At 55.3% G+C, this 23,872-nt stretch overlaps 12 protein-coding genes across 12 annotated transcripts; 5 read left to right on the top strand and 7 right to left on the bottom strand.

Moving 5' to 3' along the window:
- Positions 1–211: 211 nt before the first annotated feature.
- F5Z01DRAFT_619783 (uncharacterized protein) lies at positions 212–1,376 on the top strand (the record flags this gene model as incomplete). The annotated part of the gene is made up of 3 exons (XM_046261109.1): positions 212–406; positions 476–744; positions 794–1,376. The coding sequence occupies 3 exons, from the start codon at positions 212–214 to the stop codon at positions 1,374–1,376; spliced, it is 1,047 nt and encodes a 348-aa protein (XP_046119659.1).
- A 549-nt stretch (positions 1,377–1,925) lies between these two features.
- F5Z01DRAFT_554661 (uncharacterized protein) lies at positions 1,926–4,679 on the bottom strand. Its single transcript, XM_046260658.1, has 2 exons — positions 2,491–4,679; positions 1,926–2,418 (listed from the first exon to the last, which is right to left on the bottom strand). Exons 1-2 carry the CDS (start codon positions 4,283–4,285, stop codon positions 2,027–2,029), a joined length of 2,187 nt encoding a protein of 728 aa, XP_046119658.1. The 5' UTR covers positions 4,286–4,679; the 3' UTR covers positions 1,926–2,026.
- Positions 4,680–4,915: 236 nt separating this feature from the next.
- Positions 4,916–6,672, top strand: F5Z01DRAFT_652019 (uncharacterized protein). The gene has a single exon (XM_046263255.1). It carries the CDS (start codon positions 5,075–5,077, stop codon positions 6,614–6,616), a length of 1,542 nt encoding a protein of 513 aa, XP_046119657.1. The 5' UTR covers positions 4,916–5,074; the 3' UTR covers positions 6,617–6,672.
- Positions 6,673–7,585, bottom strand: F5Z01DRAFT_735665 (uncharacterized protein). Its single transcript, XM_046266774.1, has 2 exons — positions 7,312–7,585; positions 6,673–7,209 (listed from the first exon to the last, which is right to left on the bottom strand). The coding sequence occupies exon 2, from the start codon at positions 7,113–7,115 to the stop codon at positions 6,816–6,818; it is 300 nt and encodes a 99-aa protein (XP_046119656.1). The 5' UTR covers positions 7,116–7,209; positions 7,312–7,585; the 3' UTR covers positions 6,673–6,815.
- F5Z01DRAFT_555205 (uncharacterized protein) lies at positions 7,431–9,131 on the bottom strand. The gene is made up of 3 exons (XM_046260659.1): positions 8,822–9,131; positions 7,958–8,763; positions 7,431–7,902 (listed from the first exon to the last, which is right to left on the bottom strand). Exons 1-3 carry the CDS (start codon positions 8,940–8,942, stop codon positions 7,645–7,647), a joined length of 1,185 nt encoding a protein of 394 aa, XP_046119655.1. The 5' UTR covers positions 8,943–9,131; the 3' UTR covers positions 7,431–7,644.
- Positions 9,132–9,404: 273 nt separating this feature from the next.
- Positions 9,405–12,329, bottom strand: F5Z01DRAFT_554656 (fungal-specific transcription factor domain-containing protein). Its single transcript, XM_046260657.1, has 2 exons — positions 12,145–12,329; positions 9,405–12,089 (listed from the first exon to the last, which is right to left on the bottom strand). Exons 1-2 carry the CDS (start codon positions 12,244–12,246, stop codon positions 9,510–9,512), a joined length of 2,682 nt encoding a protein of 893 aa, XP_046119654.1. The 5' UTR covers positions 12,247–12,329; the 3' UTR covers positions 9,405–9,509.
- Positions 12,330–13,792: 1,463 nt separating this feature from the next.
- On the bottom strand, positions 13,793–15,972 carry F5Z01DRAFT_555832 (uncharacterized protein). Its single transcript, XM_046260660.1, has 4 exons — positions 15,259–15,972; positions 14,808–15,211; positions 14,191–14,757; positions 13,793–14,142 (listed from the first exon to the last, which is right to left on the bottom strand). The coding sequence occupies exons 1-4, from the start codon at positions 15,473–15,475 to the stop codon at positions 13,963–13,965; spliced, it is 1,368 nt and encodes a 455-aa protein (XP_046119653.1). The 5' UTR covers positions 15,476–15,972; the 3' UTR covers positions 13,793–13,962.
- A 133-nt stretch (positions 15,973–16,105) lies between these two features.
- On the top strand, positions 16,106–16,983 carry F5Z01DRAFT_652001 (60S acidic ribosomal protein P1). Its single transcript, XM_046263254.1, has 3 exons — positions 16,106–16,255; positions 16,368–16,445; positions 16,505–16,983. The coding sequence occupies exons 1-3, from the start codon at positions 16,184–16,186 to the stop codon at positions 16,688–16,690; spliced, it is 336 nt and encodes a 111-aa protein (XP_046119652.1). The 5' UTR covers positions 16,106–16,183; the 3' UTR covers positions 16,691–16,983.
- On the bottom strand, positions 16,984–18,430 carry F5Z01DRAFT_651995 (DNA-binding protein). Its single transcript, XM_046263253.1, has 4 exons — positions 18,109–18,430; positions 17,846–18,059; positions 17,645–17,795; positions 16,984–17,598 (listed from the first exon to the last, which is right to left on the bottom strand). Exons 1-4 carry the CDS (start codon positions 18,188–18,190, stop codon positions 17,101–17,103), a joined length of 945 nt encoding a protein of 314 aa, XP_046119651.1. The 5' UTR covers positions 18,191–18,430; the 3' UTR covers positions 16,984–17,100.
- Positions 18,431–19,191: 761 nt separating this feature from the next.
- Positions 19,192–20,304, top strand: F5Z01DRAFT_673023 (PapD-like protein; the record flags this gene model as incomplete). Its single annotated transcript, XM_046264889.1, has 7 exons — positions 19,192–19,231; positions 19,277–19,347; positions 19,405–19,427; positions 19,482–19,540; positions 19,591–19,706; positions 19,754–19,879; positions 19,927–20,304. The coding sequence occupies 7 exons, from the start codon at positions 19,192–19,194 to the stop codon at positions 20,302–20,304; spliced, it is 813 nt and encodes a 270-aa protein (XP_046119650.1).
- Positions 20,305–20,631: 327 nt separating this feature from the next.
- Positions 20,632–21,876, bottom strand: F5Z01DRAFT_673022 (fatty acid desaturase-domain-containing protein; the record flags this gene model as incomplete). The annotated part of the gene is made up of 3 exons (XM_046264888.1): positions 20,632–21,300; positions 21,348–21,626; positions 21,682–21,876. The coding sequence occupies 3 exons, from the start codon at positions 21,874–21,876 to the stop codon at positions 20,632–20,634; spliced, it is 1,143 nt and encodes a 380-aa protein (XP_046119649.1).
- A 372-nt stretch (positions 21,877–22,248) lies between these two features.
- On the top strand, positions 22,249–23,344 carry F5Z01DRAFT_554586 (uncharacterized protein). The gene has a single exon (XM_046260656.1). It carries the CDS (start codon positions 22,739–22,741, stop codon positions 23,102–23,104), a length of 366 nt encoding a protein of 121 aa, XP_046119648.1. The 5' UTR covers positions 22,249–22,738; the 3' UTR covers positions 23,105–23,344.
- Positions 23,345–23,872: the final 528 nt, after the last annotated feature.

Below are 23,872 nucleotides of genomic sequence, written 5' to 3'. Positions count from 1 at the left end.
TTTGCGGGAACCGACATCTTCGGAACAGTTACTCGAAAGCACACCTCGCCGTTCAAAGACTTTTCAAACCATCGCCTCGCACAGGTTTTGTACCACCTCGTGCGACTCGGCACCCTCAGCTGCCCCGGTCCCTCGACACCAGCAACCATCTTCACGTCTAGCCTCGCATCCGAACTCGTCATCCGTGGCGCCTGGGCCGCGCTCGCCCACGATGAGTGTCGCCTACGAGCCGCGCGCCTTTCTCAACGACTCGGCATATAGCGATCTCGACGGCGGACGCGACGACCAGCATTTCACCGACAATGACATGGATCACTTGAGTCACTACACAACCGAACCGGGCATGCTCTCGGAGGAGCGCGACGTCATGGGGGATGAGGTTGACCTGATGAACGACCACATACAGGTGCGAGATGAGCATTTGGCGATGGGCGACCAACAGATGCCTGTAGCAGAGGAGCATATCATCATAGAGGAGAGACATTCGCCAACCATAGTCGAATTGCCCGCAGACTTCTCATCGCCGTTGCAAACAACCGCGCCCGCGCCAGACGATGTTGTCGACACAGCGGAGCCGACACCAGAGGCTGAGGAGGACTCTAGTGTAGAGCCACGCGGACGGCGTGTGGCCAACAAGATCAAGCCCGCGCGCGATGTGCGCAAGGGTGATGATGGCAAATACCACTGCCCGAGAAAGGACTGCGAGGATGATGTTCGATCGTTCAGCCGCAAGTGCGAGTGGAAGTAAGTAACTCCTTGTTCTAGTCTCTTGGAGCACCGCTAAGCATTACAGCAAACACATGGACAAGCACGAACGGCCGTACCGATGCAAGGCTGCCGGCTGCGAAGCCTTACCCGGCTTCACGTACTCGGGTGGTTTACTGCGTCACGAGCGCGAGGTGCACGGCAAACATGGCGGGCCGCGACAGACGTTCAACTGCCCTCACCTGAACTGCAAGAGGCACACTGGCAAGGGCTTCTCGCGACAGGAGAACCTCAACGAGCACCTGCGACGCGTGCATACTGACGGCACGGGACAGGCGACACCGCCAGCCGAGATACCCACGCCTCCCGCAGCCGACGTCGACAACGAGAGCGAGAGATCCGGATCGAAACGAAAAAGACGGTCGAGTGATATCAGCGCCGGCGACGAGATGGCTGGGCTCCGTCACGAGAATAAGCGGCTGTGCGAACGCGTCGCGGAACTGGAGGCCAAGATGGAGCAACGGGACCGCGACCTTGAGGACAAAGATCGCGAGCTCGAGCAGCGCAACTCGGACAGCTTGTCGCTCATGGCTCAGATCGCTGAGCTGCAGCAGGCTCTGCGTAGTGGCATGAGCACCAGTCTCAGCGCGCCGACGGCGCAAATGTTATAGGACGCGCCCGCTATTTCCACTTTTGCGATCCTGTGGAGGATAAGATCGTGGACGAGTAGTCCGCCTCCCTTCTCCTTTTTCCTTACGAATCTCCTTACCGCCAACATCGCCTCTCCATAACGACGACGGACACCTCACGCCCCTTATAGATCTATCAGCTCGGCGTTTTTGTGTTTTTTTATCTTCAGCTTTTCCAGGTTTCGGCAGGAGAGCATATACCTCAACTCTACAATGGCGTTTCCGGGGTAGGGCAGGACCCTGAGTGTACTGGTGTTTCAACGGATTGCGATCTGGGAACCGTGGCTTTTGATTTGCGGGACAGCGGACAGACAGGGTGTATGATGAACAAACGACATTTGTATTACTATAGAACGGACAGGGAAAGTGAGAAACGCCCATGATAATCTCAACTTGCTGGCGGCTCGAGTCGCCATATTCGCTCCCAACATGGTCCTCTTGCACAGGGCATGAAAGTTTGAATTGATGATTTGAGATTTGTTTGTGATAGCCAACACAGCCAGGCGCGCGCACGCTCTTTTTGCTTTAACACCATGTCATGCCTACAGATATGCACCGTCCCATGAACCCAGAATGCCACCGCGCGTGCTTCGCTTCCGATGCCCATCACTATGCATGAGAAAGTTGTAGACTCAGACAACCTGCACATAGCTCGCCGGCACGCTGGCCGTCACACCGGCCTTTTCGACCTCGACCCATCCGTCCCCGGGGTCCTCCTTTATGAGGACAAACTTCTCGCCCTCGACCATGCTGTGCTCCCCCTCGCCGGTGGCCGTGTACTCGTACAAAGCCTCCACATAGCGTAGCTTCTTAGCGCCGCGTCTGGGTGCCACGGCCGGTCCTTGCTTCTTCTTGGCCGGACCAACGGACGAGGTCGTCGTGGATGTAGAGTATGTGCTCGCTGGTCGAGCCGGCGTCGTTGTGATGGATGGTGTGGGCGGTAGTGCAGTTGTAAAGTCGGCGTACGAGGCCGGCACCAGCCCTTCTTTGCCGTTGCACCGGACTTTGACCCAGCCGGAGCCATCTGCGGAGGTTGTTAGCCGACACGGTCAACAACAGGGGGGTTAGTCACAAGGGGGGAAAAAAGGAAACGTACCGTCTTCGTCCACCAAGGTCACCGAGCTGCCTTCACTGACACTCAGCTCGCCATCCCCGCTAGCATCGAACCCATACAGCATCTTGCCCTTCTTCTCGCTGGAGCCGTTCCCGTTAAGACCGCCTCCGTCGGTGACATAGGCGGCCGGGGGAGGCGCAACGATGCGATTCCTCTTGGCGCCTCCGCTGGTCGCGCTGCTCATGCTCGGTCGTGGCTGCTCCGGGGGCACCTCTTCTGTGGGACTCAGTTGTCCGTGGTGGGAGGCAGCCCGTGAGCTGAGCGAGTTCATGGTGTTGGACCGGCTCAGCTCGGGCCCCTCGCTGACGTTGGTTGTCGACCCGGTGCTGGCGCTCGGCTTGAGCATCGTGTTGGCCGCGCTCTGCCGTTGCGCCTTGAGTTTCTTCCTCTCGTCCTTGCTCTGCTCGCCCGGACAGTCGGCGGGCACTTTCATCTCGCATTTCGAGTGGCACGTGTACCCGCAGTCGCGGCAGTCGAACCCCTTGGCGCTGAGGCCCCAGATGCGCTCCCCGCAGAGGTCGCAGTTGGTGGGGATCTTGAAGGTCTGCGACTTGAAGTTGTGGTTCTTTGCGCCGAGCGTGACGTCGCCCACAGCGCTGGTGATGGTGAACGTCTCTACCTCGGCTGTCAGCCGATCGCGGTCCACGGCGTGCAGCGCCTCTTGGAGAGCGAACAAGGAGCGCACGACCTCGACCTCATCCTTCTTCTCTGTCCCGTCGCGGACGCGCTGTTTCAACCGCTTGACCTCGTCCACGTTTCTGCGTTTCTTATCCACGTCGCGCTTCAGCTCGCCCAGTTGCGATTTCGATTTCGAAAGCAGATTGCGCAGGTAGACGGTGGCCATCTCGTCCACGACCATGGTCGGCTCGTCGTGCCACACGGGGCTGGGCTCGAATGTCTTGTCGGCGGGTTCGCTGAAGCCACCAATGTTGTGGCGCATGTACATCATGGAGTCGAGATGCGGCGCGTTGCGCTTGATCTCCGCGCCGAGACGTTCCATCATGTCATGGCTCGACTTCATCATCGCGCTCTCCAGGGCTGTGGCCACGCCCCAAATCCCATTGAGCTTCACGACACGGAACTCGTTGAGGTCCTGCAAGCTGTCCATAACCTCGGGCACGTATTCGTGGTAGTATCTCTCCTTGAGCCGGTTGGTGACGTTGATGGCAATCAAGTACGAGTTCTTGGCATTGTTCATTTCGATGACCTGCTGCTGGTAGGCGTTCTGCGCCTTGGCCTTGTCAAAGTGCGACTCGGACTTCTTACGGCGAGCCTCGACCTCCTGGCACACGGCGTCGTACTTTGCCTTGGTCTTGCGGAGCTCGGCGTAGGAGTGGTCGCGCTCCTTCTCCAGCTTGTCGGCGTACTCGGCGTGTCGTTTCCGCAGCTCGTCGAAGCGTGTGGCGTAGTACTTGAGGGGCTCGGCTACTTGCGACAGGAGGTTGTTCCCAAATTTGTCGTGCTCAGCCGCCCGTGACTCGAGCGTGTTCAGTTGTGTGGACCACGTCGTCAGACTCGCGCTTTCCAGCGAGCCGGGGGTCATGGCTGGTGTGTCGCCCACGCTGAGCTGGCTCGACTTCTTGTTCTTGCGGTCAAAGTACTTTTTGGCCAGCGCGGACAATTTCCCGCTGTACTCCTTCTCGATGGCGGAACGCTCGCGGTAGAACTGCTGAATGTCCTCGAGCCAGGCGATGCCGTGACCAGCCCACGCATTGGCGGGCTTGAAGCCATCCTTGAGTTCGGCGCCAAAGGTGGGCGCGACATCGACGTCGGCCATGTTCGCTAGGACTGCGGCATGCAAAGCTGACTGGAGGCGTCTTTCGTACGCGGTGGTGTCGGTGGTGTCGGTAGCGCTGGGAGGAGTCTGGGGAGTTCGAGTCTCGACTGCCACGTGTGCAGAGCGACAGAGGGATGGGCGTGGTGGGACTCTCGGATTGGGTTGGGTAACGTTGGGTTGGGGTTGGAGATGAATGTGGAGGGGAAGCTGGAGGAAGACGCGGCCTCCATAGCCGCCTCCCGAACAGGCGGATCTCGAGGCTGGAACCGGGGTGCTTTGGCCCGAAGCACTGCCTCTTTGGTTACTTGCGAGAAGTTCTGGGTTTAATAGTCTTGTTGATGAATGTGGTCTCCTTGAAAGGCTGCATTGAGCATTGCTCTGGCATCCAAGTCAAGTAAGGTCCAGAGCTCCAGCTGGACTCTTGTATTTTACCGGCGCAGAACTCGATATCACTTCAGTAGCATCTTTCACATTTTTAAGTCATCTACGACAGTATTTTGACTCGATCGACAAGCGCGAATGCACGGTCCGTAGGTGCTACGTAAACTACGGCAACTTTATCATCGTCAGTGTCTCAATTGTCAGATGCCCCACGTTCGACACGGCGCCAGCGGCCCTCCACTGTCCACTTTAGGACTCCAGGGGGGTTCAGGCTCAATCTCAGGTTCCGGGATCGGACACGGCCGCTAAAGTGACGCGCCAGACTTCATTTCATGGACCTTATCACCACCTCACATCACATCACCTCCCCCAACACACTCAAATTGCGCATCCGCATTGGCAGCCGCCATGGCGACACTCCAGACAGCCATCAAGGGCGACCCTTCTGCGACCGCTGTCATCATCCCCTCCCGTCCGCACGCCTTGACGGTCACCTACTCGTCCCTGGCCAGCCAAGTGTCCAGGTTCCAGCAACAGCTCGCCTCTCTGGGCATCACGACGGCATCACCCGTGTCCATTGCCCTGCCCAACTCGTGGGAGTTTATCGTCGCGTTCCTGGCCGCTAGCTGGCAGCGTGGTATCGCCGCGCCGCTCAACCCAGCCTACAAGCAAGACGAGTTCGAATTCTACATTGACGATGTGCAGTCCGACCTCGTGCTTGTTCCGCAGGGCGCGTGGAGCGCCCAGGCAGCCAGCGTGAGGGCAGCCCAGAAATTCGGTTCCGCCGTCGCCGAATGCTACTGGGATGGCAAGCGAGGGGAAGTCGTCCTCGACGTGAAGCACAAGGGGAAGCTCGAGGGGAAAAGGGAAAGGGTCCTGAGAGCACAGCCGGACGACGTTGCGCTCATCCTCCACACCAGCGGCACCACGTCGCGTCCCAAGGTTGTGCCCCTGACGCATAGGAACCTGACCAGGACAATGGGCAACATCAGAGACACGTACCAGCTCACGCCCAGGGATAGGACCATGCTAGTCATGCCCCTGTTCCACGTCCACGGCCTACTCGCTGCGCTGCTGGCGCCTCTGCACACTGGCGGCTCCATGGTTGTGCCGGCCAAGTTCTCGGCAACCGACTTCTGGAGGGACTTTACCACACACAAGGCTAACTGGTACACGGCGGTGCCCACCATCCACCAGATCCTGCTTCGCAACCCACCGCCGGAGCCCAGGCCCCAGATCCGTTTCATTCGCTCTTGCTCCAGCCCGTTGTCGCCCACGGTATTCCACCAGCTCGAGAAGACGTACAATGCACCCGTGCTGGAGGCGTATGCCATGACCGAGGCAGCTCACCAGATGACGTCCAACCCGCTCCCTCCTGCCAAGCGCAAGCCCGGCTCTGTGGGCATTGGCCAGGGCGTCGAGGTGAAGATCCTCGATGGACAAGGTGAAGAGCTCGCGCAAGGCAAGGAGGGCGAGATCTGTGTGAGGGGTGAAAACGTTACAAAGGGCTATCTGAACAGCCCGAGCGCGAATGCGTCCTCATACACGACGGAAGGCTTCTTCCGGACGGGTGATCAGGGCAAGCTGGACGAAGACGGCTACGTCATTATCACCGGCCGCATCAAGGAGCTCATCAACAAGGGAGGCGAGAAGATCTCCCCGATTGAGCTGGACAATGTCCTCACACGCCATCCCCAGGTCGCGGAGGCCGTCTCCTTTGCCATCCCGGACGAGGTCTACGGCCAGGACATTGGCGTGGCCGTGGTGCTCAAGTCTGGCAAGCAGCTGGATGCCGCGACACTCAAGGGATGGGTGGCTGAAAAGGTGGCCAAGTTCAAGATCCCGAAGAATGTGTATTTTACAGAGGTCATGCCCAAAACAGCCACGGGCAAGATCCAGAGGAGGATCGTCGCCGAGACGATGATGAAGACCCCCAAGGCGAAGCTATAGATCTCGCGCGCGCTGGGGTGTTACATGATAGAATAGATGTGTAGACCAAATAGACAGTTTCTTTCTTCTTTTGTGTAGCGGATTCTCGCTACTATGGGGTGAGATACCCAGCCTCTGTAAACCATGACCCTGGCTAGCATCCTCCCCACGCGGGCCGTCTCCGTATTGCTCTGTCGTTACGTCATAAGAACAAAAATGTCTATTGTAGCACGGATGGCTGTATGCGCTGCGGTATCACATCAAACGCCTCCACCCAGCAGCTCACCCCGTCCAGCGTATCCCATCTCACCGGCTCCACGGGGCCAATTGTGTCCGTCTCCGGCCCCGACGTGCTCGACTCCCTCGTCAACTCGACGCCGGCGGCGCGGGCTTGACGGAGACACTCCTCATTCGCGTCCTGGAGCGCGGCGAAGACGGAGAGAACGCTGGTGGTCAGGGGTCCGTCGGGCGACGTACACATGATGATGTAGACTTTGTCGCAGGGTGATCGGCGGCCCATAGTGCGCGCGCGGGCTTGTGCAACCTAATAACAACGTGGCTTGCTTGTCCTGCAGATGGAGCCTGGGATTCGTCCAAGAGAGAAAGGTATTGGGCTATCCGAAGAGGGTGAGTCGAGGTCTTTGCTTCACGACATTCTCCTCGCGCGCGCCGTTGGGGTTGCGCATCAACTTATACCAGCGACAAGGGGCACGTACGTCATAACAAGCGTGATATCCATAATATCATGGCACCTTGCCTTGCCTTGCCTTACAGAATTGTCCAACGGCCACACGCGCCACCCCGTTGATCGCCTGCATGGCTGGCTTGCTGTGAGTTGTGAGGCGACTTGAGGCGCGGAGGTTCTGGTCCACAGTCTGGGTTGTCGCTGCTTCGTTCCGTCACATTCGCGACTGGCCTAGGAGTCCTCGGCAGTAGCAAATGCTCCGGCCAGCCAGGCTGCACCACCAACCTGAAGCAACATCTCCTCACAAGCCTGGACTATTTGAATATGCTTTATTTGTTCCGCCTATCTACATTTCATCTTCGCGTCATCGCACAGGTATCTCTGTCTCGCCATCTTTCCGTGATTCCTCAGGCGCATCGGCAGCCGCCTCGGGCTGCTTGCGAGGGTGCATCGATCCCCTGTCCTTCTTCTTCTTCTCCTTCTTGGGCGGCGCCACGGGAGGCGGGTAGGCCTTGAGCGTGATCTCCTGCCACTCCTTGGAAGCTTGGTAGTCCGCCTGGATGGACGTCATAATCTCAATGAGGCCGTTGGTGACAACGGGCTTGATGAGCTGGGGGGTCAACTGCTTCCTGTTAGCCCACACTTGTCCATGCTACACCGCATAGGGTGTCACCTACAATATCCTTGGCGTAGTCATCCTGAATATCCTTAATGTTGGTGTACGTCAAGGGCTCCAACCCATCTCGCGACCGGTCGATCACCACCTGCCTCTTGCCGCCCCGCAGCTCGGCCGCCGGCAGGATGACATACTCGATCAGTGCCAGCACGCCGTTGCCCTCGACCTCCTTGGGCGCCGCCACCGCCTTCTTGACCTTCTTGGTGACAATCTCGGCCGAGTCGAGAAGGTCAATCTTACTGTTCTCGTCGCTGGAGCTCATCTTGCTGCCCTGCAAACCGGGCACCATGGGGTTGATCAGATGCGCGCGCTGCTTGTAGCCGAGCTTGGGCAGCCACTCGGTCGCGGCGACAAACAGCTTCCTCTGGTCCATGCCGCCAAACTGCGCGTCCACGTCGAGGTACTGCTCGTCCAGCACCTGCAGCGCCGGGTACAGCAGTCCCGACAGCGGCGCGTTGTCGCTCTGCTTGACAATTTCGGCACCGGCCCTCTTGGCGTCGTTCTCGCTGATCAACGAGCTGATCTTGTACAGGTCCATGACGTACTCCGGGCTCTTCTGGTAGCTCGACCCCAGCACGAACCTGAGCTTGTCCACCGACACGCCCATGGCCTTGAGCAGGGCTGTGATGCAGAACCGGTAGAATTGCGCGCGCGACTCGACGAGCTCAATGGGAGCTTTGAGGTTGTCGAGGAAACCGTGAATGTCGGCGAGGAGGACCGTGACCTCGCACCCAGCGGCGAGAAGTTGGGCAATCTTGATGGCGGGGACCATGTATCCAGCATGTGGCCGACCCGTTGTCGCGGTGCCTAGTATACAGTCAGCCTTTGTCCTTGATCCTCTGTACAGTATTGCAAAGAGACATACCCCAGTAGATTTTGGGATTGCCGCCCTCCGTGAGGATCTTCTCGATGATTTCGGGGTTGAGCAGCTCGGCGAGGTTCTCGCGGATCAGGGCGAGGCGCGCCTCGGCAGTGAGAGTAGCCATGGCGAATGAAGGACCGACTCTGGTTCCAGAGCACAACTACAGCGTGTGAAAAGAAGGAAGAAGGAGAGGGGGTGAAGATCTCAAAAGAACGTCTCGTGCCTTTGCAATGCCAAAGTCAGGGCCAGGTTTGAGTCAACAATTTGACCCCACCATCACATCCCACCTTGACCCCGCCGACAGCGGCTGTTAGCACTATCGTCTATAAGTCACTACAAACACTAACAAGCTCTGATGACCATAAATGGCTTCGAGTTCGGGGCCTCCGAGGGCGGTTTGATGTTCATAAACGAGGCTGCAGATCCACGAGCGGTAGACTAAAGTCAATACCAGAGCACCAGCCTCAAAAATCTGATACATTGCTCAGATATCGTGTGCAAAATGTGCCTGGTGCTCGTCATCTCAATATGCGTGTGCTTGTATACATGTGTCCTCCCCCGTATATGCAGTCATTTTGTCCCAATGCTTGAGCCGATCAATGGTCGCGCCCATTTCCTTGCCAGCCCCATGATCTCCCACAGCGCTGAAATTCATTCTCGATGAGACGGTGCTTTCCAAGCCCGCCATGGGTTAACTCTGTACGCCATATCCGCCAAGCAGCAATTCCATATCCAGCCAGCTTTGTGGCGCCATGCTATTCGGGGGTATCTGAGTCACGGGGCCTTGATCGGTGTCCGTTGCTCCAAAAGTAGACGATGGAAACAGTCCCAAGAAACCTCCGTCCATGTTCGTATCTTCGTATGGTGGCATCTGCCCAAATTGTGCCTGCTCTGGCATCATATTTTCGATCCCACCTCCAATGTTGCCATAGGCGTACTGCGGTTGAGGAATGCCGCCCATTTGCTGTTGGTACTGAGGTGGTGGCTGCTGCTGGTGGTGCTGCGCGTGCTGCTGCAGCGGAACGATCGGCTCCCCAATGAGTTCTGTCGTACCGCCGCCCAAGAGCGATGCAGGTGTCGAACACGAGAGCCGTGCCGTGAACGCCTGCACGACCTTGGCAAACCGCTTCATGGCGCCAGCTTTTGGAGTGCGGTCCATAACCGCCTGGATTCGGTCGATGATCGCTCGGAGCGAGAAGCAAATGTGCTGCTCGGCCACTTGGGCATCAGTCTGCGGGCTGCCCACAGGCGTCGAGTCACTGACACTGCGGAGCAGACGAAGGATGATGATCATGGACGCGTGGTACGCGTAGTACACATCCAAGCCAGACAGTCCGTTGAGGATATCAAAGGCATCGAGTAAAATGACAATGTAGACGAGTTGGCACGCACTCCGTACTGCTCGATCCGAGTATTTCGAGAGGCCATCTGCCTGAGCATTGGGAACTGGCTTTCCCTTTCGGAGAAGCGTGATATCCCGTAACAACAAGGCTCGAGTCGCAGCAAGAACGACGAAATGAAACTGGATATGTAACAAGAGAACGGCTCGCAGGTGAGGTTTGGCCTTCACCTGCAGCGAGGTCGCCAGTTGCTCAATGTCCACCGAGTCTGCCGAATCCGGATAATCCAGAGTATTCGACTTGATCCAAGGCAGTCGGAACTCGCTGAGCTGGCTGACCTTGGACATCCATTCATCCAAGGATCCGAGCACCTGGTCAACACTCGATGAGGGGACGTATGGTGTCGCAAGCTCAGCCTTGCGCCTATTGGCGTCGACTAACCTGGTCTTTGCGAGGATCGCCTGGAGTTTGAGGGAGAGGGCCGCTAGCCTGGCGTCCGTGCCTCCACTGCCCTCCAGGAAGCCCTCGCGTGGAGGCACAATCTCTACATCGAGCTCCTGCAGACCACCCGGGCGACCAAGACTGGAAGCGAGGAACTGCTCGAACGTGTAGAGTGTACCAAAGACCCATTTTCGAATTTCCCGCTCCAAGGGCCGGAAAGAGGAATTCATGTCAGACCGGTGCAGTCCCAGCGCAAAGGCTATCCGGGTTGCTGCGCCGACCAGGTTCCAAGCAGCATTCCTCTCATTATAGTTGTGCAAGAACAGTGATAGAAGTAACAGGACGCGCACGTTTGTCAACGTGCACCTGGAAATGAATTGCGGCAACAGCGCTCGGGCAACTGTGACGGAGCGCCGGCGAAGAGTCGTGTGGTCAATGTCGGGGATACCCGGATCCGATATTGAGCCAAAGACGATCATCATATGAAGACAACCAATCCACCCCCAATCAGGGAGGGGCCCGTGACGTGTCTTTCCTGTGACTGTCTGCGCGTCGCGCCGAGCTTGAATCACGAAAATCTCAAACTCGTCTTGGAATGTAGCGCGGTGGAAGAGAGGAAAGTCATTGTGCACGACCCTGAAATACGATGCAATGAGAGCCTCGAGCTTGTCATCCGGTGGGAACTGCTTCAGGATCTCCTCCATTTCGGTGGGCGGCAGGCGAGTAAAGTCCCTTGCGATTGCTGTGATGGAGCCCGGCGACGGTCCGTCCAGAGGCAGGTTGTCAACGGAAATCCGGGGGCTGCCTTTGCCCACGCTCCCGCCACCATTTTGGTCATCGTCGTCGTTAGTTCTGTTGACACCCGGAATCATGTTCGCAGGCTGGCGAGCGTAGCTGGATCCGGGGCGTCCTGCTTGCGAACCTTCGGCGGACATGACTGGGACTCTGGTCTGTTGACTTGGCTCCTCATTGACCAGCATCCGTATGCGGCTCAAGAAGTTCAGTGTACCGGACGGTCCAACGTAGTGCTCGTTTCCGCCGAGATCATGCATCAAGAAGATGTTAGGCTCTTCACTGCTCGATCTGTTGAGGGGGTTGGGTGTCTCGCTGGTGACAGAAGCTGCCGAGGGTGCTGCCGAGGCAACAGAGTATGTCCCCGGGGTGCCACCAGCATTGGAGTACGTCGAGCCTGCTCCAGGCTGCCTGACTAGCTCCTCGATTTTGATCTTCGGTCGCGCTGCGTCAGCAATGTCAGGCATCTTGATACCAAGCTTCTGCCCTAGCTGATGAAGCTCTGCCGCCGTGCCAGTGTTGTCGTTGGGAAAGGCTCCCTTGACGATGGCTTCCAAGCAGCGGTACCTGTCGCTGAGCTCATCGACACTGCCGTAGAATCGCTTGCGCCTAGGCGCAGTAAAAGTGCAGGGGACTGCATGCTCTTGGCAGCTCAAGCAGCCGTTGCCGTCGGGCGCAGGGACGCATTTACATCTCCTCTAGATCTGCGTTAGCCACGCGACACAAGCTCCAGCGCATGGCGAGAAGTCAAACCTTGCGACAACGATCGCAACTCTGGGCGTTTCTCTTCCTCTGGTCATCCGGGATGCGGCGCATGCGGCGCTTGGCTGCAGCCGGGGACTCCTCGTCAGTCATCGCAGCGTCGAGGGGGGACTGCGTCTTGGGGAGGGATGCAAAGAGCGGCCGCGCCCAATCCGGACCGCCAGCAGCAGGGTAGGGAGTGCGACTCGCAGAAGCTGCGAATCAGCGACCTGAGCCAGGTCCCAACCTGCGTCTCGAGACCCTCAGCTACAATGTGTGGTCACTCGCAGTCGACAGTCTGGGGTAATACTGTGGAGATGGGGAGGACGGCGGGACGATGCACCCGATGACGCCCAGGACGAGAGTACTTATGGGGTTTCATGGTGGAAGTCATGATGAAGACGGTGTCTCCTCTTTGCTTTGCTATCGCCGTGCTAGCTTGAACTCTAATGTGAGACATATCATGTGACCGAGTGACGCTCATGCTTGCGAGGGTCCACACAAGCTGAAACCACTCTGCATCTTAGCTGCGAAGCAGCCTCACTATATTTTGCAAAAGCAATGAACGTGCTTGTACGTAAGAACTCCATATTCAGACTCAGATGTCCTACTTCAAGGGGCAGTTCGAGGTCTTCAGGACGTGGAACTCATCGATTTTATTAGAGCGGATCTCAGAAAAATCAGGCGGCCTGAATTCTTCATAAAAATCTCCGGGATAGAGCTATTGCTTCAGCATCGCAATATCATACCTACGATCATCACGCACACGTAATAAGTCAGTGGCATCCGGAAGAAGCAATGTCTGCATGCATTGAACCCCGCCAAATGAGTGGCCCCGGGGGCTCTTGCGGCGGCTCGATGTTCATCGCAAACTGACGAGCCCGCATTCGGTTCAAGGTGTAGGGTAGTTGTTCCAGTCCTTGGTTCAACGGACCGCAGCAGTGTTGGAGGTCTGGTACGGAGTAATCAATCACACATTACAGTAACGAGCCCTTGAATCCGACTTGATTTGTTGAACTCCGACCCTCGCCCCCTAATATTGTACGTGCAACTTGCACGATGGCGTCTCGCATTTTCGCTCGCGGCATTGTCGCTGCTCCGCGTTCTACCTCCGCGCTCCAGTGTCGTTCGATGAATACTTCGACATCATCTGCCAGGTACGATTTTCTGGTCATCGCTCCAGACAAGCCGGGAGCCAGGGAGAGAAGGCTGGAATGCCGTCCGTAGGTGACCTCTTCGCCTGCACGAACTGAAGTTGATCGCCTATCCCAGCGCTCATTTCGATGGCCTCGCGTCAAGGGTTCAAACAGGCCAGATTGCTGTTGGCGGTCTGCAGTCCCTCCCAGTTTCGCTATCCAACTGACAGCATAGGCGCGATTCTCCGCGATATTCCAAAGAGTGACGATGTGTCTGACCTTGACTTTGAAGGAAGCGCCTTCATCTTTCAGAACCAGACCAGAAAAGAGGTCTGGAATATGTTGCGAAGCGACCATTACGCCAAGAACGACGTTTGGGACCTAGAGAAGGTGAGCATAGTCATTACAAGGTGGACACATGCTCATCGTACTGTGACAGACTCAGATCATTCCCTTCAAGAAAGGTGTCGGGGGTTATGCCGAGCCGTCAAAGCCCAGTTGAGAGCAAACTGCTACGTAGTATTATCGTCCTTCCCAGCCATCAAGGGCTGCCACCGTCATGTCGGACACAGTAAACATACAATGATAGCAAGATCAATACCAGAGTCCGCAAAACATATAGATCTGAAACGAGTCGCGCCGCTTTCAAAACAATAAAAACTCTAAAGTATCAAAGGTCGCTGGAAGCTCCGCCTTAGGCTTCAGCTTTTGTAGTCTTGACCTCTTTCTCGCTGTTCTCTTCCGCTGCTACCCTTAATTCATAGGTGAGCTCGAAGCATTCTGCAAGAAGCTCGCTGACACTGCCTTGTCCCTCGGGAATGTCGTTGTTAACAACAAATTTCCCATCTTGGCGCATATTGTCGAGTGAATTCAGCTGCTGATGTCAGGGCACTGGAATATTCTTGGAGAATTTTGTATTTACCTTCATGCTGTATGGGTACAGCTCCCGCACCGAAGACACGCCGCCTGTGTCCTTGACCTGACGGAGGCACCGCTTCAATGTCTGCAATTGGTTGTACACGGGAAGCAGGGCTTCTGATACTGGCTCCGAAGATATCATGAGCTGGTAAATGTATGCGTAGCTTCGCCTGATCAGATAGAGTAGAGTGCGTTGGGTCCAAAGGTCGGCGGGACGTCCCTTTTCGTCGTAGAAATTGCCACCTTGCCGGCTTTCGTCCAGTTTATCTAGTTGTCGCTGGAAATCGTAGAGATCCGTCTCACGGAGGGACCAGGCCTGCGTCAGCGACAATTTCTCCAGTTCGTTCCGGATGCCGACGAGAGTCGTGTATATGGGCTTCCATTGGTCGGCAACCTGGCCTTTTCTTTCCAGAACCATATCCGACCACTTCACACACCGCTCGTACAAGTCAAGTACCTCGTCAGCGCCGCTGGGTGCGGTGCCGTCGGGGCTGCAGAACTTTCCACCGTTGCGCATTTCACCAACTTGGAGGAGCTGAGCTCGTAGCTTCTCCATTTCAGACGTGGAGAACTGTATAGGTCAGCGGGCCACTGATAACCTCTCGTAACTGAACTGCTTACATGTGTTTTTGTGTTGGCTAATGAGATGGATCGCAGAATGGAAATAAGCTTCTCGTACTTGTCCAAAAGACATTCGCTGAAACGCCCAAGTCTTTCGGAAAGGTGATCCGTCATCTCCTGGCATCTTGCGACTCGATTCTTCACCAGCTCCAGCAGATACGGCGAATATTGCGGATCGGATGCGCCACTCTCTTCTGCTTTTCGGATGCTCTTTGACAGTCGGGACAGCGTAGTGTTGATGCTATCTAGGTCCTTGGCCGAGTATAGCTCGACCTCGGTCAGATGGTCAAGTAAACGCTTGATAGTCGATGTCAGGGCATAAGCGGCAGGGGCTTCGTTGTTGCGCCCAATGGTCAAGTAGAAGAGCGATAGCAATTGAAAACAGCTTTCCAAGACTTTGTCCACTACGGTCTGTTAGCCCAGTATCTGGTCAAGCCGTGGTCCCGCGCACCTCGGTTCTCCTCCTTGTTGCCAGATTCCGCTCGTGCTGTGTTCAGATCCTTGACTTGCTGGATCGTGTCGTCATAGAGAGGGATAACATCTTGACTCCGGATATATGTTGTGCGATCGCGCTTGAGAAGAAGGAGGCTGTCGCGAATGACGGTCAAACGATCGAGGATGACTTGCTCTCGGGCATCTCGAGGCAGCGGGACAGCCGGTGTATCCATTCTTCGGGAGATAATTGCAGGAATATCTCAGCGGAATCTGATTTTGAGAAGCTCGAGGGTGTACAGAGTTCTTAAGTGATCTGTAATCCGATCTGTAATGTCGCCCGCAAGGAGGTTTTACTAATGCCGAAGGTCGCTCTTCCAGCGCTTCCGAACGCCGGCCTGGCTGACACAGTATTCGCTGACAAGTCGGTACCTCCCACAATCGTGGTGTGTTGGACAAGGTTTCACGTGATCTTTTTCGGGCCCAAAGATCGAGGCTTCGTCGATGGCATGAGTTGTCTCCTTGTTGCTCAACGACAAGGAAGGTCGGGTATGCGGGATACGTCAATGCTCGAGACCGGGAGCAACTGCTGATACCTCTGATTTCATGGTGGGGCTGTTCGACTGACCGGAGGTGGGGTTCCTGCATTCAGTTGTCGGCGGCAGGTACGTACCGGCCATGAGGACAGCAGCGGGGTTTCGCCTTGGCGTTGACTCAGCTTTGATTGGGCATTCACGACAGCCAATCACATGATTGGACCAGGCCGGCACCGGAAAATCTTGCCTGCTCTACCACTTTAGGTCTCGAAGCCCTGCAGCGTCACAATTTCGCGGACCAGGAATTTTGTGGTCAGTCTACTCTGTGGTGTGTACTTCGCATTCAACCTCCGACTATCGCCAAATCACCATCCTCAACGTCACAGACAACGAGACATCAAATTCACAATGTCTACCTCTCCCGAGCTCGCTTCGTCCTACGCGGCGCTTATTCTCGCCGACGATGGCATCGAGGTCACCGTGAGTCTTCCTATCGACTCGGAATCAATGATGCCCCGCCGCGCGCATCGCGCAAGAAGATTGCCGAAGTTGATCACCGTTGGTGGACTGAACTGACCGCAATATCTCACAGGCCGACAAGCTCCAGACCCTGATCAAGGCTGCCAAGATCGAGGATGTCGAGCCCATCTGGACCTCCATCTTCGCCAAGGTACGACATGCCGACACTGCGACATTCAATGCAACGATTTACTGACACGAGGGACACAGGCTCTCGAGGGCAAGGACATCAAGGAGCTCCTGACCAACGTCGGCTCCGGAGGTGCCGCTGCTGGCCCCTCTGCCGGTGGCGCTGCCGCTGGTGGCGCTGCTGAGGCCGAGCCCGCCGCCGAGGAGAAGAAGGAGGAGGAGAAGGACGAGTCGGACGACGACATGGGCTTCGGTCTCTTCGACTAAACAGTTTCACCAAATAAACGAAACATCCTTCTCGACGACACTTTCCCACCCGCGACGGCTTTTATCCTCCCGCAAAAACATCGTTTTCCTTTGTATTCCACGGCATGGCTTTGAAGGTGCCCGCACGCGCGGTGTTTTGACTTTTAATCGATCAAGACAGCATGGGAAGAGGGCGGTGTTCACAACTGCGATTTACCACTGTGCAATGATGCGACGAGGGCCTTCACGACGGAGTTTACCCGGGGACGGGGTCAAATTCAAGGACTTTGAAAAGTTACGACTGGTTATCGTGTGTTTCTCCTCAAGTGTGACGGTGATGCGTGACTCGATGGTTATTTCTTTGATATTTCGCTAGCTGTCCCAGCACTCCAACACCAGGCTGTGCGTACCCCTCTAACCTCTGAACCAGCCTATTTCACAATGAGTACGGATGAAGGCACGAAGCCTGCCTCTTTCAGTGTCTTGGACATGTCGACGTCTCCCTCGAAAGTCTTTTTGGGAAATGTAGTAGAGAAGCTCGTGACAGTAGTCCCTGTCTCGGTCTTGAGCTGCTCCGCCAATTCAAACAGCGTTGTTTCGGCAGGAAGTGTCTTCATGATGTTTCCAGACGCAGTCTGTAGCCTCAGTCTGGCTTGATCGTGATCAACTTTGGCCTTGGGAGCTGCCGGAGCCGCGCTGGGCTTTGACTCGGCCACTGGTGCCGCCTTGCCTTCCCGCGCTGCCTTGGCCTCGTCGGCCTTCCGCTTCCTCTCTGCCTTGTCAGCTTCAATCTTGGCCTTGATTCTCCTCTTGGCCTCGAGGTCGTCAAGTTTCTCTTGACGCTTCCGAGCAGCCTCTTTAATTTGCTCTTTGCGCTGAAGCTCCTCCTTGGCTTCTTGAGTTTCCTTGGTCGACTTTTGGCGTATTTGCTTGATCTGCTCAGTTCATGCTCTCGGCAAGTAGCAGATGACTTACCTCGTTGCGCCTCGCCTCTTCCTTGTCTTGGATGGCGCTGGCGGCCTTCTTGGATTTGACCTTTTCTCGAAGTTCTGCTAGCCTTGCTGCCTTCTCTTCTTCTGTCAACGGGGCGATCTCCTCGGCGGATTCCGAAAAGTCAGTGTGCTCGCTATGGTAAATCAGCACCTTGACCGCCTGTATCCATCGCGGACGACTCACGTCTTGGATGCGTGAAACTCGGCAGCTTGCATGGAACGAAACTTCTTGCCGCACTCATTGCAGACCATTGACTTGGCTTCTGTACCGGCCTCCAGCTCGGCGATCTTAGCCTTGGTGGCGTCTTCATCTTCATCGTCCTGGCCACCAGAACTCTCCTGGATTTGCTCAAGAGTCTTATCCTGGTTGGTTTCCAGCCATTCGAGAGCTCCTTGGACTATTCACGATGAGCAAATGCACGCGACTTAGGAAAGGTAAGACCTTACGGCCGCCGGATTTCTTGACAGCCAGCTTAGCCCGGGCTTCTTCAAAGCCCATATCCAACAGCTGCTCCAAATCGGTTGCCATGATGAATCGTTAGAGATGCTTAGTGGTTGACGTCAGGGCGGTGTTGGCTGATGTTGAAGTGGAGTTTGTGGGATTGGAGTTTGTGAAGGCTCGTAAAGATTACTTACACTCGCAGATCCACGCATTGAGTAACAGGAGACATCAGAAGCGGGCATGTTTAATCAAATGACGTCTCACTAGACGAGAAATTTCAGCTGCCAACATTATCATGAATAATTGGAATAAAATCAAGGCGATGAAATTGTTACTGCGTTGGATCTACAATTTTATGGCTCTAATGCCATCGCCCGTCATTGCGAAAGACGCACCGACTCTACATTCACGTATACTTCTCTGATTAGACATGCGTTTTTCGTCGAGGTTCTGAATGACGCTTATTGAATCAGATTGCCCACACTGACGCACAATATTGACCATCGCCTTCGGCAAATAGCTACCAAGGTAAGGTAGAGTTAACGACGTGTCCGTTGGCATTATAGGGTAGGCTGGTGATCCTCCGAAACCCCTAGGCTAGAATCACCTGGAACTAGAATCACGAATGACCAAATCAAATAAGATCGATAGAACCAGAGAATTCCTCCGACTCAGGAACAGGCTACTTCCAATGCATATAATTATCAGGTGAGAAGGTTATTCGTTCTGCAAGTAATGATTCTGTAAGTATACAGAACCCCGGGATTTCTTCGGAGGATTACAACGCACGCTGCCTCGGATCTACGCTTCTTGATTGTCAGGTAATTGTGGCCACAGCTGGGCCAGCTGGCTGGCACTGACGTCGTAAACAGACCCTCCAAAAGTCACATCACCGTCCCGAGATCATCGCAACCCACGCCTACGAAGTTCACCAACTGTACGCCCACCTTGCGTCCAACCGATCGACGCACCTTTCACACCTTGCGGAAAAACCACAGCGACGCCAATTTCCATTTTCTCAACCACCCAGGAGCCGTACCCCTCCCTAGAGTAAACCCCTTGCCCGCGTGCATCGCCCATAGAACGCCATGTCGGTCGACATCGAGCCTAGCGAGCTGAGCTTCCAGCGTATGTAGTACAATGCGCCTCGCTGCATCTACTGACAGCTGGCAGGGCCATTCACCTTTGAGGTTTCGCAGACCTTGAGCCTACGCAACCCCAACGCGACCCCCGTCGCCTTCAAGGTTCGTCCTGTTTACCCCTCGATGCGCGCGGAACATGCCGACTCACTGTATTGATAGGTCAAGACGACCGCCCCCAAGCAGTACGCACCGATCCCTCTGCTTGAGCCATAACAGCCATCGCTGACTAGTGAAAGATACTGTGTCCGCCCAAATGCTGGTCGCATTGAGCCCGGGCAGTCGTTTGATGTTACAGGTAGGTGACCTGAGGGTGTCAGTTTGCCTGCTGTATACTAAGCTTCGCAGTTCTCCTCCAGGCTATGAAGCAGGAGCCTCCAGCAGACGCCAAATGCCGTGACAAATTTCTTGTTCAGTCTGCGCCGATCACTGGAGACAAGGAGTTCGCCAGCATCGCCTCAGTTGTAGGTCAGCCCTTGCCAAGACTCATTCCAGCACCTAATGGACGCAGTTCGATACTACAGAAAAGTCTTCGATTACCGAACGAAAGATTCGCGTCAACTGGCTAGCCGCGGCCGATAACACCGCAGCAGCTCCATCGATTGCCGTAACACCTAGTAAACAGACGAACGGCGCGGTGAGTACAGCTTTGTACTTTGGGCCGATAAGTTGCTAACTGGACAGGACAACGTCGACACCCCGGAAGCCTCGAGAACCTTCGCCTCGCCTAGTGCCGGAGTTGACTCTCCCTCAACCGCACCCCCGCCATACACTGATACCCCCAAGTCCCAACCCGAGGACATCAAGGAAAAGGCACAAGCTGCCGCCGCCACTGCCGCCGCTTCTGTGCAGGCTACAGCGCAATCTACGGTCGAGACAGTCAAGGAAGCTACACGTACTGATAGCGTCGTCCGTCAACGTGTGGCTAAGGGTGCCGAGGAGGCGAAGAAGGCTACAGGGCAGTTGGCTCAAGCCGTCCCGCAGCAGGTCCATGGGGTCTCGGTGCCCATTGTGGCAATGCTATGTTTCTTGTCTTTTCTGGTTGCCTACTTCTTCTTCTGAGGTGGAAAAGGGAGCCCGAAACCGATGGTTTGAGCGGCGTGAAGATACAATTTGCTAGGAGAGTACATGTACAGGAGATGGCTCCTGTTGAGATTGGGCGAATGTAGCCATGTAGGGATGTGATGAGCCGATAGCGAGAGGATGATTTTTCTGACCTCAGCGATTGAAGATAATACGTAGCTTGTACGTCCGTACTAGTGCCTGTGCTTTGCAGCCTACGGGGCTCTTTTGCGTCTGCGCATCTTCAATCAAGGCAATAGTGCATGATTCGTTCATTGTGTATTCTTCGTCTGCTTTTGCTCAAGTGCTGCCGCCTCCACGATGGCTCTAGTTTTGCACCTCGCTCTCTGTCCACCCGCTACCGCCGCCTACAACACGACCTCCGCTCTCCCTCTTCACGCGGCATCTCATGCCGACGTTCTTGTCGAAAATGAACCTCACTATGGCCATGACCCAACTCTCATGGCGAGGCAGGTCGTCGTAGAAATCTGCCGCAATGCGGTTCACTTCGTGCAACTTGGTCCACGGAACAGCAGGAAAGTCGTGGTGCTCGTTGTGCAGACCGACGTTGTACGTCAACCAGTTCAGAGGGCCATAGTAAGAGAACGTCTCGGGCACCGGGACGCGGTTGTTCGGATCACGCGCCTTGGGGGTGACAGTCTCGTATACGTAGTGCTCGGCAATGAAATGACCCGCCAAGGGATGGAGGCTTCCGGCCAGGAACGAGCTCAATAGCAGGTACAGAAGACTCTTGACGCCAAAGAAGCGTAGAAGAACAGCGTCAAAGGCGAGCTGTACAACGATGTTGAGCAAGTGGATCTTTGTAAGAGGGACGCGGTAGACGGTCATTGGGCGGATGGCGTAAAAGAAGATCTGGAATGTGCAGAAGAAGGCCTTGCCCAGGATGGAGTCGAGTACGAATGCTTCGAAGGAGGTCGGAAGATCAGTGTCCACGCCATCGACGCCGAGCGACTTGTGATGAGTGAGGTGATATGGCTGTCTGTCGTTAGTCCGTATTTGTGACTTGACTCCATCGTACGTACCCTGAAAGAAGCGCTGTAAGGAATGCCAATGGGCAGGTTCGCGCCAATGGCAAGCAGCCTGTTGGCCAAAGGATTCTTAAAGGCGAGGTTGTGAGAGATTTCGTGGATGGCAAGGAATAGATTTTGGTTCGCCGTCGCTCCGACAACGTATGCAATGCCCCAGAATTTGAGCGAGAAAAATGGCGTCGAATGAAGGAATATCGCAAGAAGGACCTGTAGTGTGACGACGCCGAGAACAACCCATTTGGTCAGTGGCTCTGGTCCGCAAAGCTTGGTGATCTGCGAGTGTTAGCGGTTATGCCGAGAGGACAAGAGACCGCTGAGATTGACGTACTTCTGGGTGGGCTTTGATGATAGCCAGCCGTCTGGTGCGATGCGGTTCCTCCGTGTAAGTCCAGAAGAAGTCATTCGCATCGGCGACAGCCTTGTCGGCGAGGGTGTCTTTCTTCGATGACAACGACGCTGCAGACGCCGACTTGCGCTGCTTGGGCGTCTTGGTGACGGTAGACGAGGACGACCAGGACGGCATCTTGAACGAGAATGAAGACGACGACGAGACGATCTAGGTTGAAGCGAGAGAAAAGCTAGCCGTCATTGCTGAACGAGGCCAGGTTGTACCCGTGGGAATGGAGCTCACCTGATGTCGGTGTGGATAGCGATTGTGGCGCGACTGTTTTTCATGGAGATCCAGGGGTTTAGCGGAACCGCATGTCAAAAAGGGTCATCATGTAGCCACTGCCGCATCGAGAGCTAGTCGCGGCTTTAATGTGTCATGCGCCGTACGAGAGGGGTGACGGCTAATAGTGGCTCTCCAGCCTGATTCGCACCAATCGTTGGGGTGTTCATCGTTCGAGAATACGTAGATTCGCCTTTTCTCGCTGTGGCAACTTTTGAGTCTTGACATAGCTGAGCAGTTGAGCTTTTAGCCTCAGACTGATATGTATGTATCCGATACATACTGTAGTTACCTTAGTTTGCTGTTGTATCCGTACTTTAAGCTAATGGAGTTCCTAAGGTACGGAGTACGGAGTACCGAGTCTTTCGTTCCGTGGAGTATCAACGCCGCCATGTGCTAATATTAGGCTATGTGGCTCTCACCAGTGATTTCCTTTGCGACAATTGACAGATCTGTTCTTCCTATACTACGGAGTACGAATATGATGGATAGTGCTTAATCTAGCCGTCGCAGCATTTTGTGATAGCATACAGACAATGATAGCACGTGATCACGCCAATTTGGGGGCTGGATCATGGAGGCATTGAATGTGAATCCTCGCATTCCACGATCCTCCGGGGTTATATAATTAAGGCGTATCGCCCGTGTCAGAGTGAAACCCGCACTTACCCTCCTGAGGCGACCTTCCTCGAAGAAACCCATCCAACCCGCTACAATGGCGCCCCTCTCCAGCATCGGCACGGGTGTTGTGGCCCTGATTCATGTTTACATTACGATTCTCGAGATGGCCCTCTGGACGAAACCACGAGGGCGCAAGGCTTTTGGGCTGAGCGCCGAATTCGCAGAAAAGACGAAAACCCTCGGTGCCAACCAGGGATTATACAACGGCTTTCTTGCTGCTGGTCTAAGCTGGAGCATCATCCACCCAATCCCTGAATTCTCAAAGCAGCTCCAGCACTTTTTCCTTGGCTGTGTTCTGGTCGCTGGGACATATGGGGCAGCTACAGCGAGCAGGAAGATCCTGTTTGTCCAGGCCATACCTGCCCTGGTGGTTTTGGGCTTTGTACAACTTGGCGTTTAAGTCCGTCGGCTCCTCCATCAGGACATAGAAGTAAGGTACATATCGACGGTTGCCTTTCTGGCTTCCGTATCAATTCCAACTTCTATGTCCGTTCTCAGGAGTGCCTAGACTAGCATTGGTGGGAACACGGCCATCTGGAAGGCTGTGCGGTATCACATGAAGACGAGCTTCATTTTGGTGATCATGACGCAATGCTGAGAGAGGACCGGGGTTTCAATGTTCTAGTGCATAAGTAGCCATCGACAGGAGAGGAATACTACGTAGATGCATGTTCATGACAGCGAAATTGAGCACTGTAGAGACGAGCACATTGACTACATTCACTTTTCGTGCGGAGGTTGTGGAGAACCGCCAAGGTCTGCTCAGAAACACGGTGAAGAAACTAGGAATTGTCGGGCGTCAATCAGGACCACACAGAATGGAGTCGGACAGCTGGCACTCCCACGCATGCACGCACACACATGCAACGCACCTTGACCCCTAAGCCAAGGCGCGATAGAATAGGTAAAAAACGGGAAGAAACCCTAACGCTCTGTTTGATTTCGTGTGCTCGGTTGCATATCGCCGTAAATCGATGCAGGTTGAGCTGGACCCTGAATCTCTAAAATCGGCCGTGACCGCCTCGATCACAAGCCAATTTCTCGACGCCGCACGTGAAGATAAGCTCCGTCGATAAACAGACCCGCGCTCCCTTGGGCAACACCGCCTTCCTCTTTGACTCTGGTTGTCTTCATCCCGAACACCACCCCTCTTCGAAGCAAACAAAGC

This window comes from Emericellopsis atlantica (genome assembly GCF_019669845.1).
Source record: "Emericellopsis atlantica unplaced genomic scaffold F5Z01scaffold_9, whole genome shotgun sequence".
NCBI lineage: Eukaryota > Fungi > Ascomycota > Sordariomycetes > Hypocreales > Bionectriaceae > Emericellopsis > Emericellopsis atlantica.
Note: the sequence above shows the minus strand (reverse complement) of the source record. Positions and strands in the feature narration are given on the sequence as shown.

Bases quoted from the DNA above. Each gene is read 5' to 3' on its own strand.
- F5Z01DRAFT_554586 (XM_046260656.1), top strand. From the start codon at position 22,739: ATGGCGCCCCTCTCCAGCATCGGCACGGGTGTTGTGGCCCTGATTCAT.
- F5Z01DRAFT_554661 (XM_046260658.1), bottom strand. From the start codon at position 4,285: ATGGCCGACGTCGATGTCGCGCCCACCTTTGGCGCCGAACTCAAGGAT. The intron at 2,419-2,490 runs GTACGTTTCCTT...CAACCTCCGCAG, and splicing joins GACCTTGGTGGACGAAGACG to ATGGCTCCGGCTGGGTCAAA.
- F5Z01DRAFT_652019 (XM_046263255.1), top strand. From the start codon at position 5,075: ATGGCGACACTCCAGACAGCCATCAAGGGCGACCCTTCTGCGACCGCT.
- F5Z01DRAFT_555832 (XM_046260660.1), bottom strand. From the start codon at position 15,475: ATGGATACACCGGCTGTCCCGCTGCCTCGAGATGCCCGAGAGCAAGTC. The intron at 15,212-15,258 runs GTGCGCGGGACC...AACAGACCGTAG, and splicing joins CAACAAGGAGGAGAACCGAG to TGGACAAAGTCTTGGAAAGC. The intron at 14,143-14,190 runs GTAAATACAAAA...TGACATCAGCAG, and splicing joins TGTACCCATACAGCATGAAG to CTGAATTCACTCGACAATAT.
- F5Z01DRAFT_554656 (XM_046260657.1), bottom strand. From the start codon at position 12,246: ATGACTGACGAGGAGTCCCCGGCTGCAGCCAAGCGCCGCATGCGCCGC. The intron at 12,090-12,144 runs GTTTGACTTCTC...ACGCAGATCTAG, and splicing joins GTTGCGATCGTTGTCGCAAG to AGGAGATGTAAATGCGTCCC.
- F5Z01DRAFT_651995 (XM_046263253.1), bottom strand. From the start codon at position 18,190: ATGGCAACCGATTTGGAGCAGCTGTTGGATATGGGCTTTGAAGAAGCC. The intron at 18,060-18,108 runs GTAAGGTCTTAC...CATCGTGAATAG, and splicing joins TGTCAAGAAATCCGGCGGCC to TCCAAGGAGCTCTCGAATGG. The intron at 17,796-17,845 runs GTGAGTCGTCCG...GATTTACCATAG, and splicing joins GAGTTTCACGCATCCAAGAC to CGAGCACACTGACTTTTCGG.
- F5Z01DRAFT_735665 (XM_046266774.1), bottom strand. From the start codon at position 7,115: ATGGGCCGCCGATCACCCTGCGACAAAGTCTACATCATCATGTGTACG.
- F5Z01DRAFT_555205 (XM_046260659.1), bottom strand. From the start codon at position 8,942: ATGGCTACTCTCACTGCCGAGGCGCGCCTCGCCCTGATCCGCGAGAAC. The intron at 8,764-8,821 runs GTATGTCTCTTT...ACTGTATACTAG, and splicing joins CAATCCCAAAATCTACTGGG to GCACCGCGACAACGGGTCGG. The intron at 7,903-7,957 runs GTAGGTGACACC...AACAGGAAGCAG, and splicing joins ATGACTACGCCAAGGATATT to TTGACCCCCCAGCTCATCAA.
- F5Z01DRAFT_652001 (XM_046263254.1), top strand. From the start codon at position 16,184: ATGTCTACCTCTCCCGAGCTCGCTTCGTCCTACGCGGCGCTTATTCTC. The intron at 16,256-16,367 runs GTGAGTCTTCCT...AATATCTCACAG, and splicing joins ACGATGGCATCGAGGTCACC to GCCGACAAGCTCCAGACCCT. The intron at 16,446-16,504 runs GTACGACATGCC...CGAGGGACACAG, and splicing joins GGACCTCCATCTTCGCCAAG to GCTCTCGAGGGCAAGGACAT.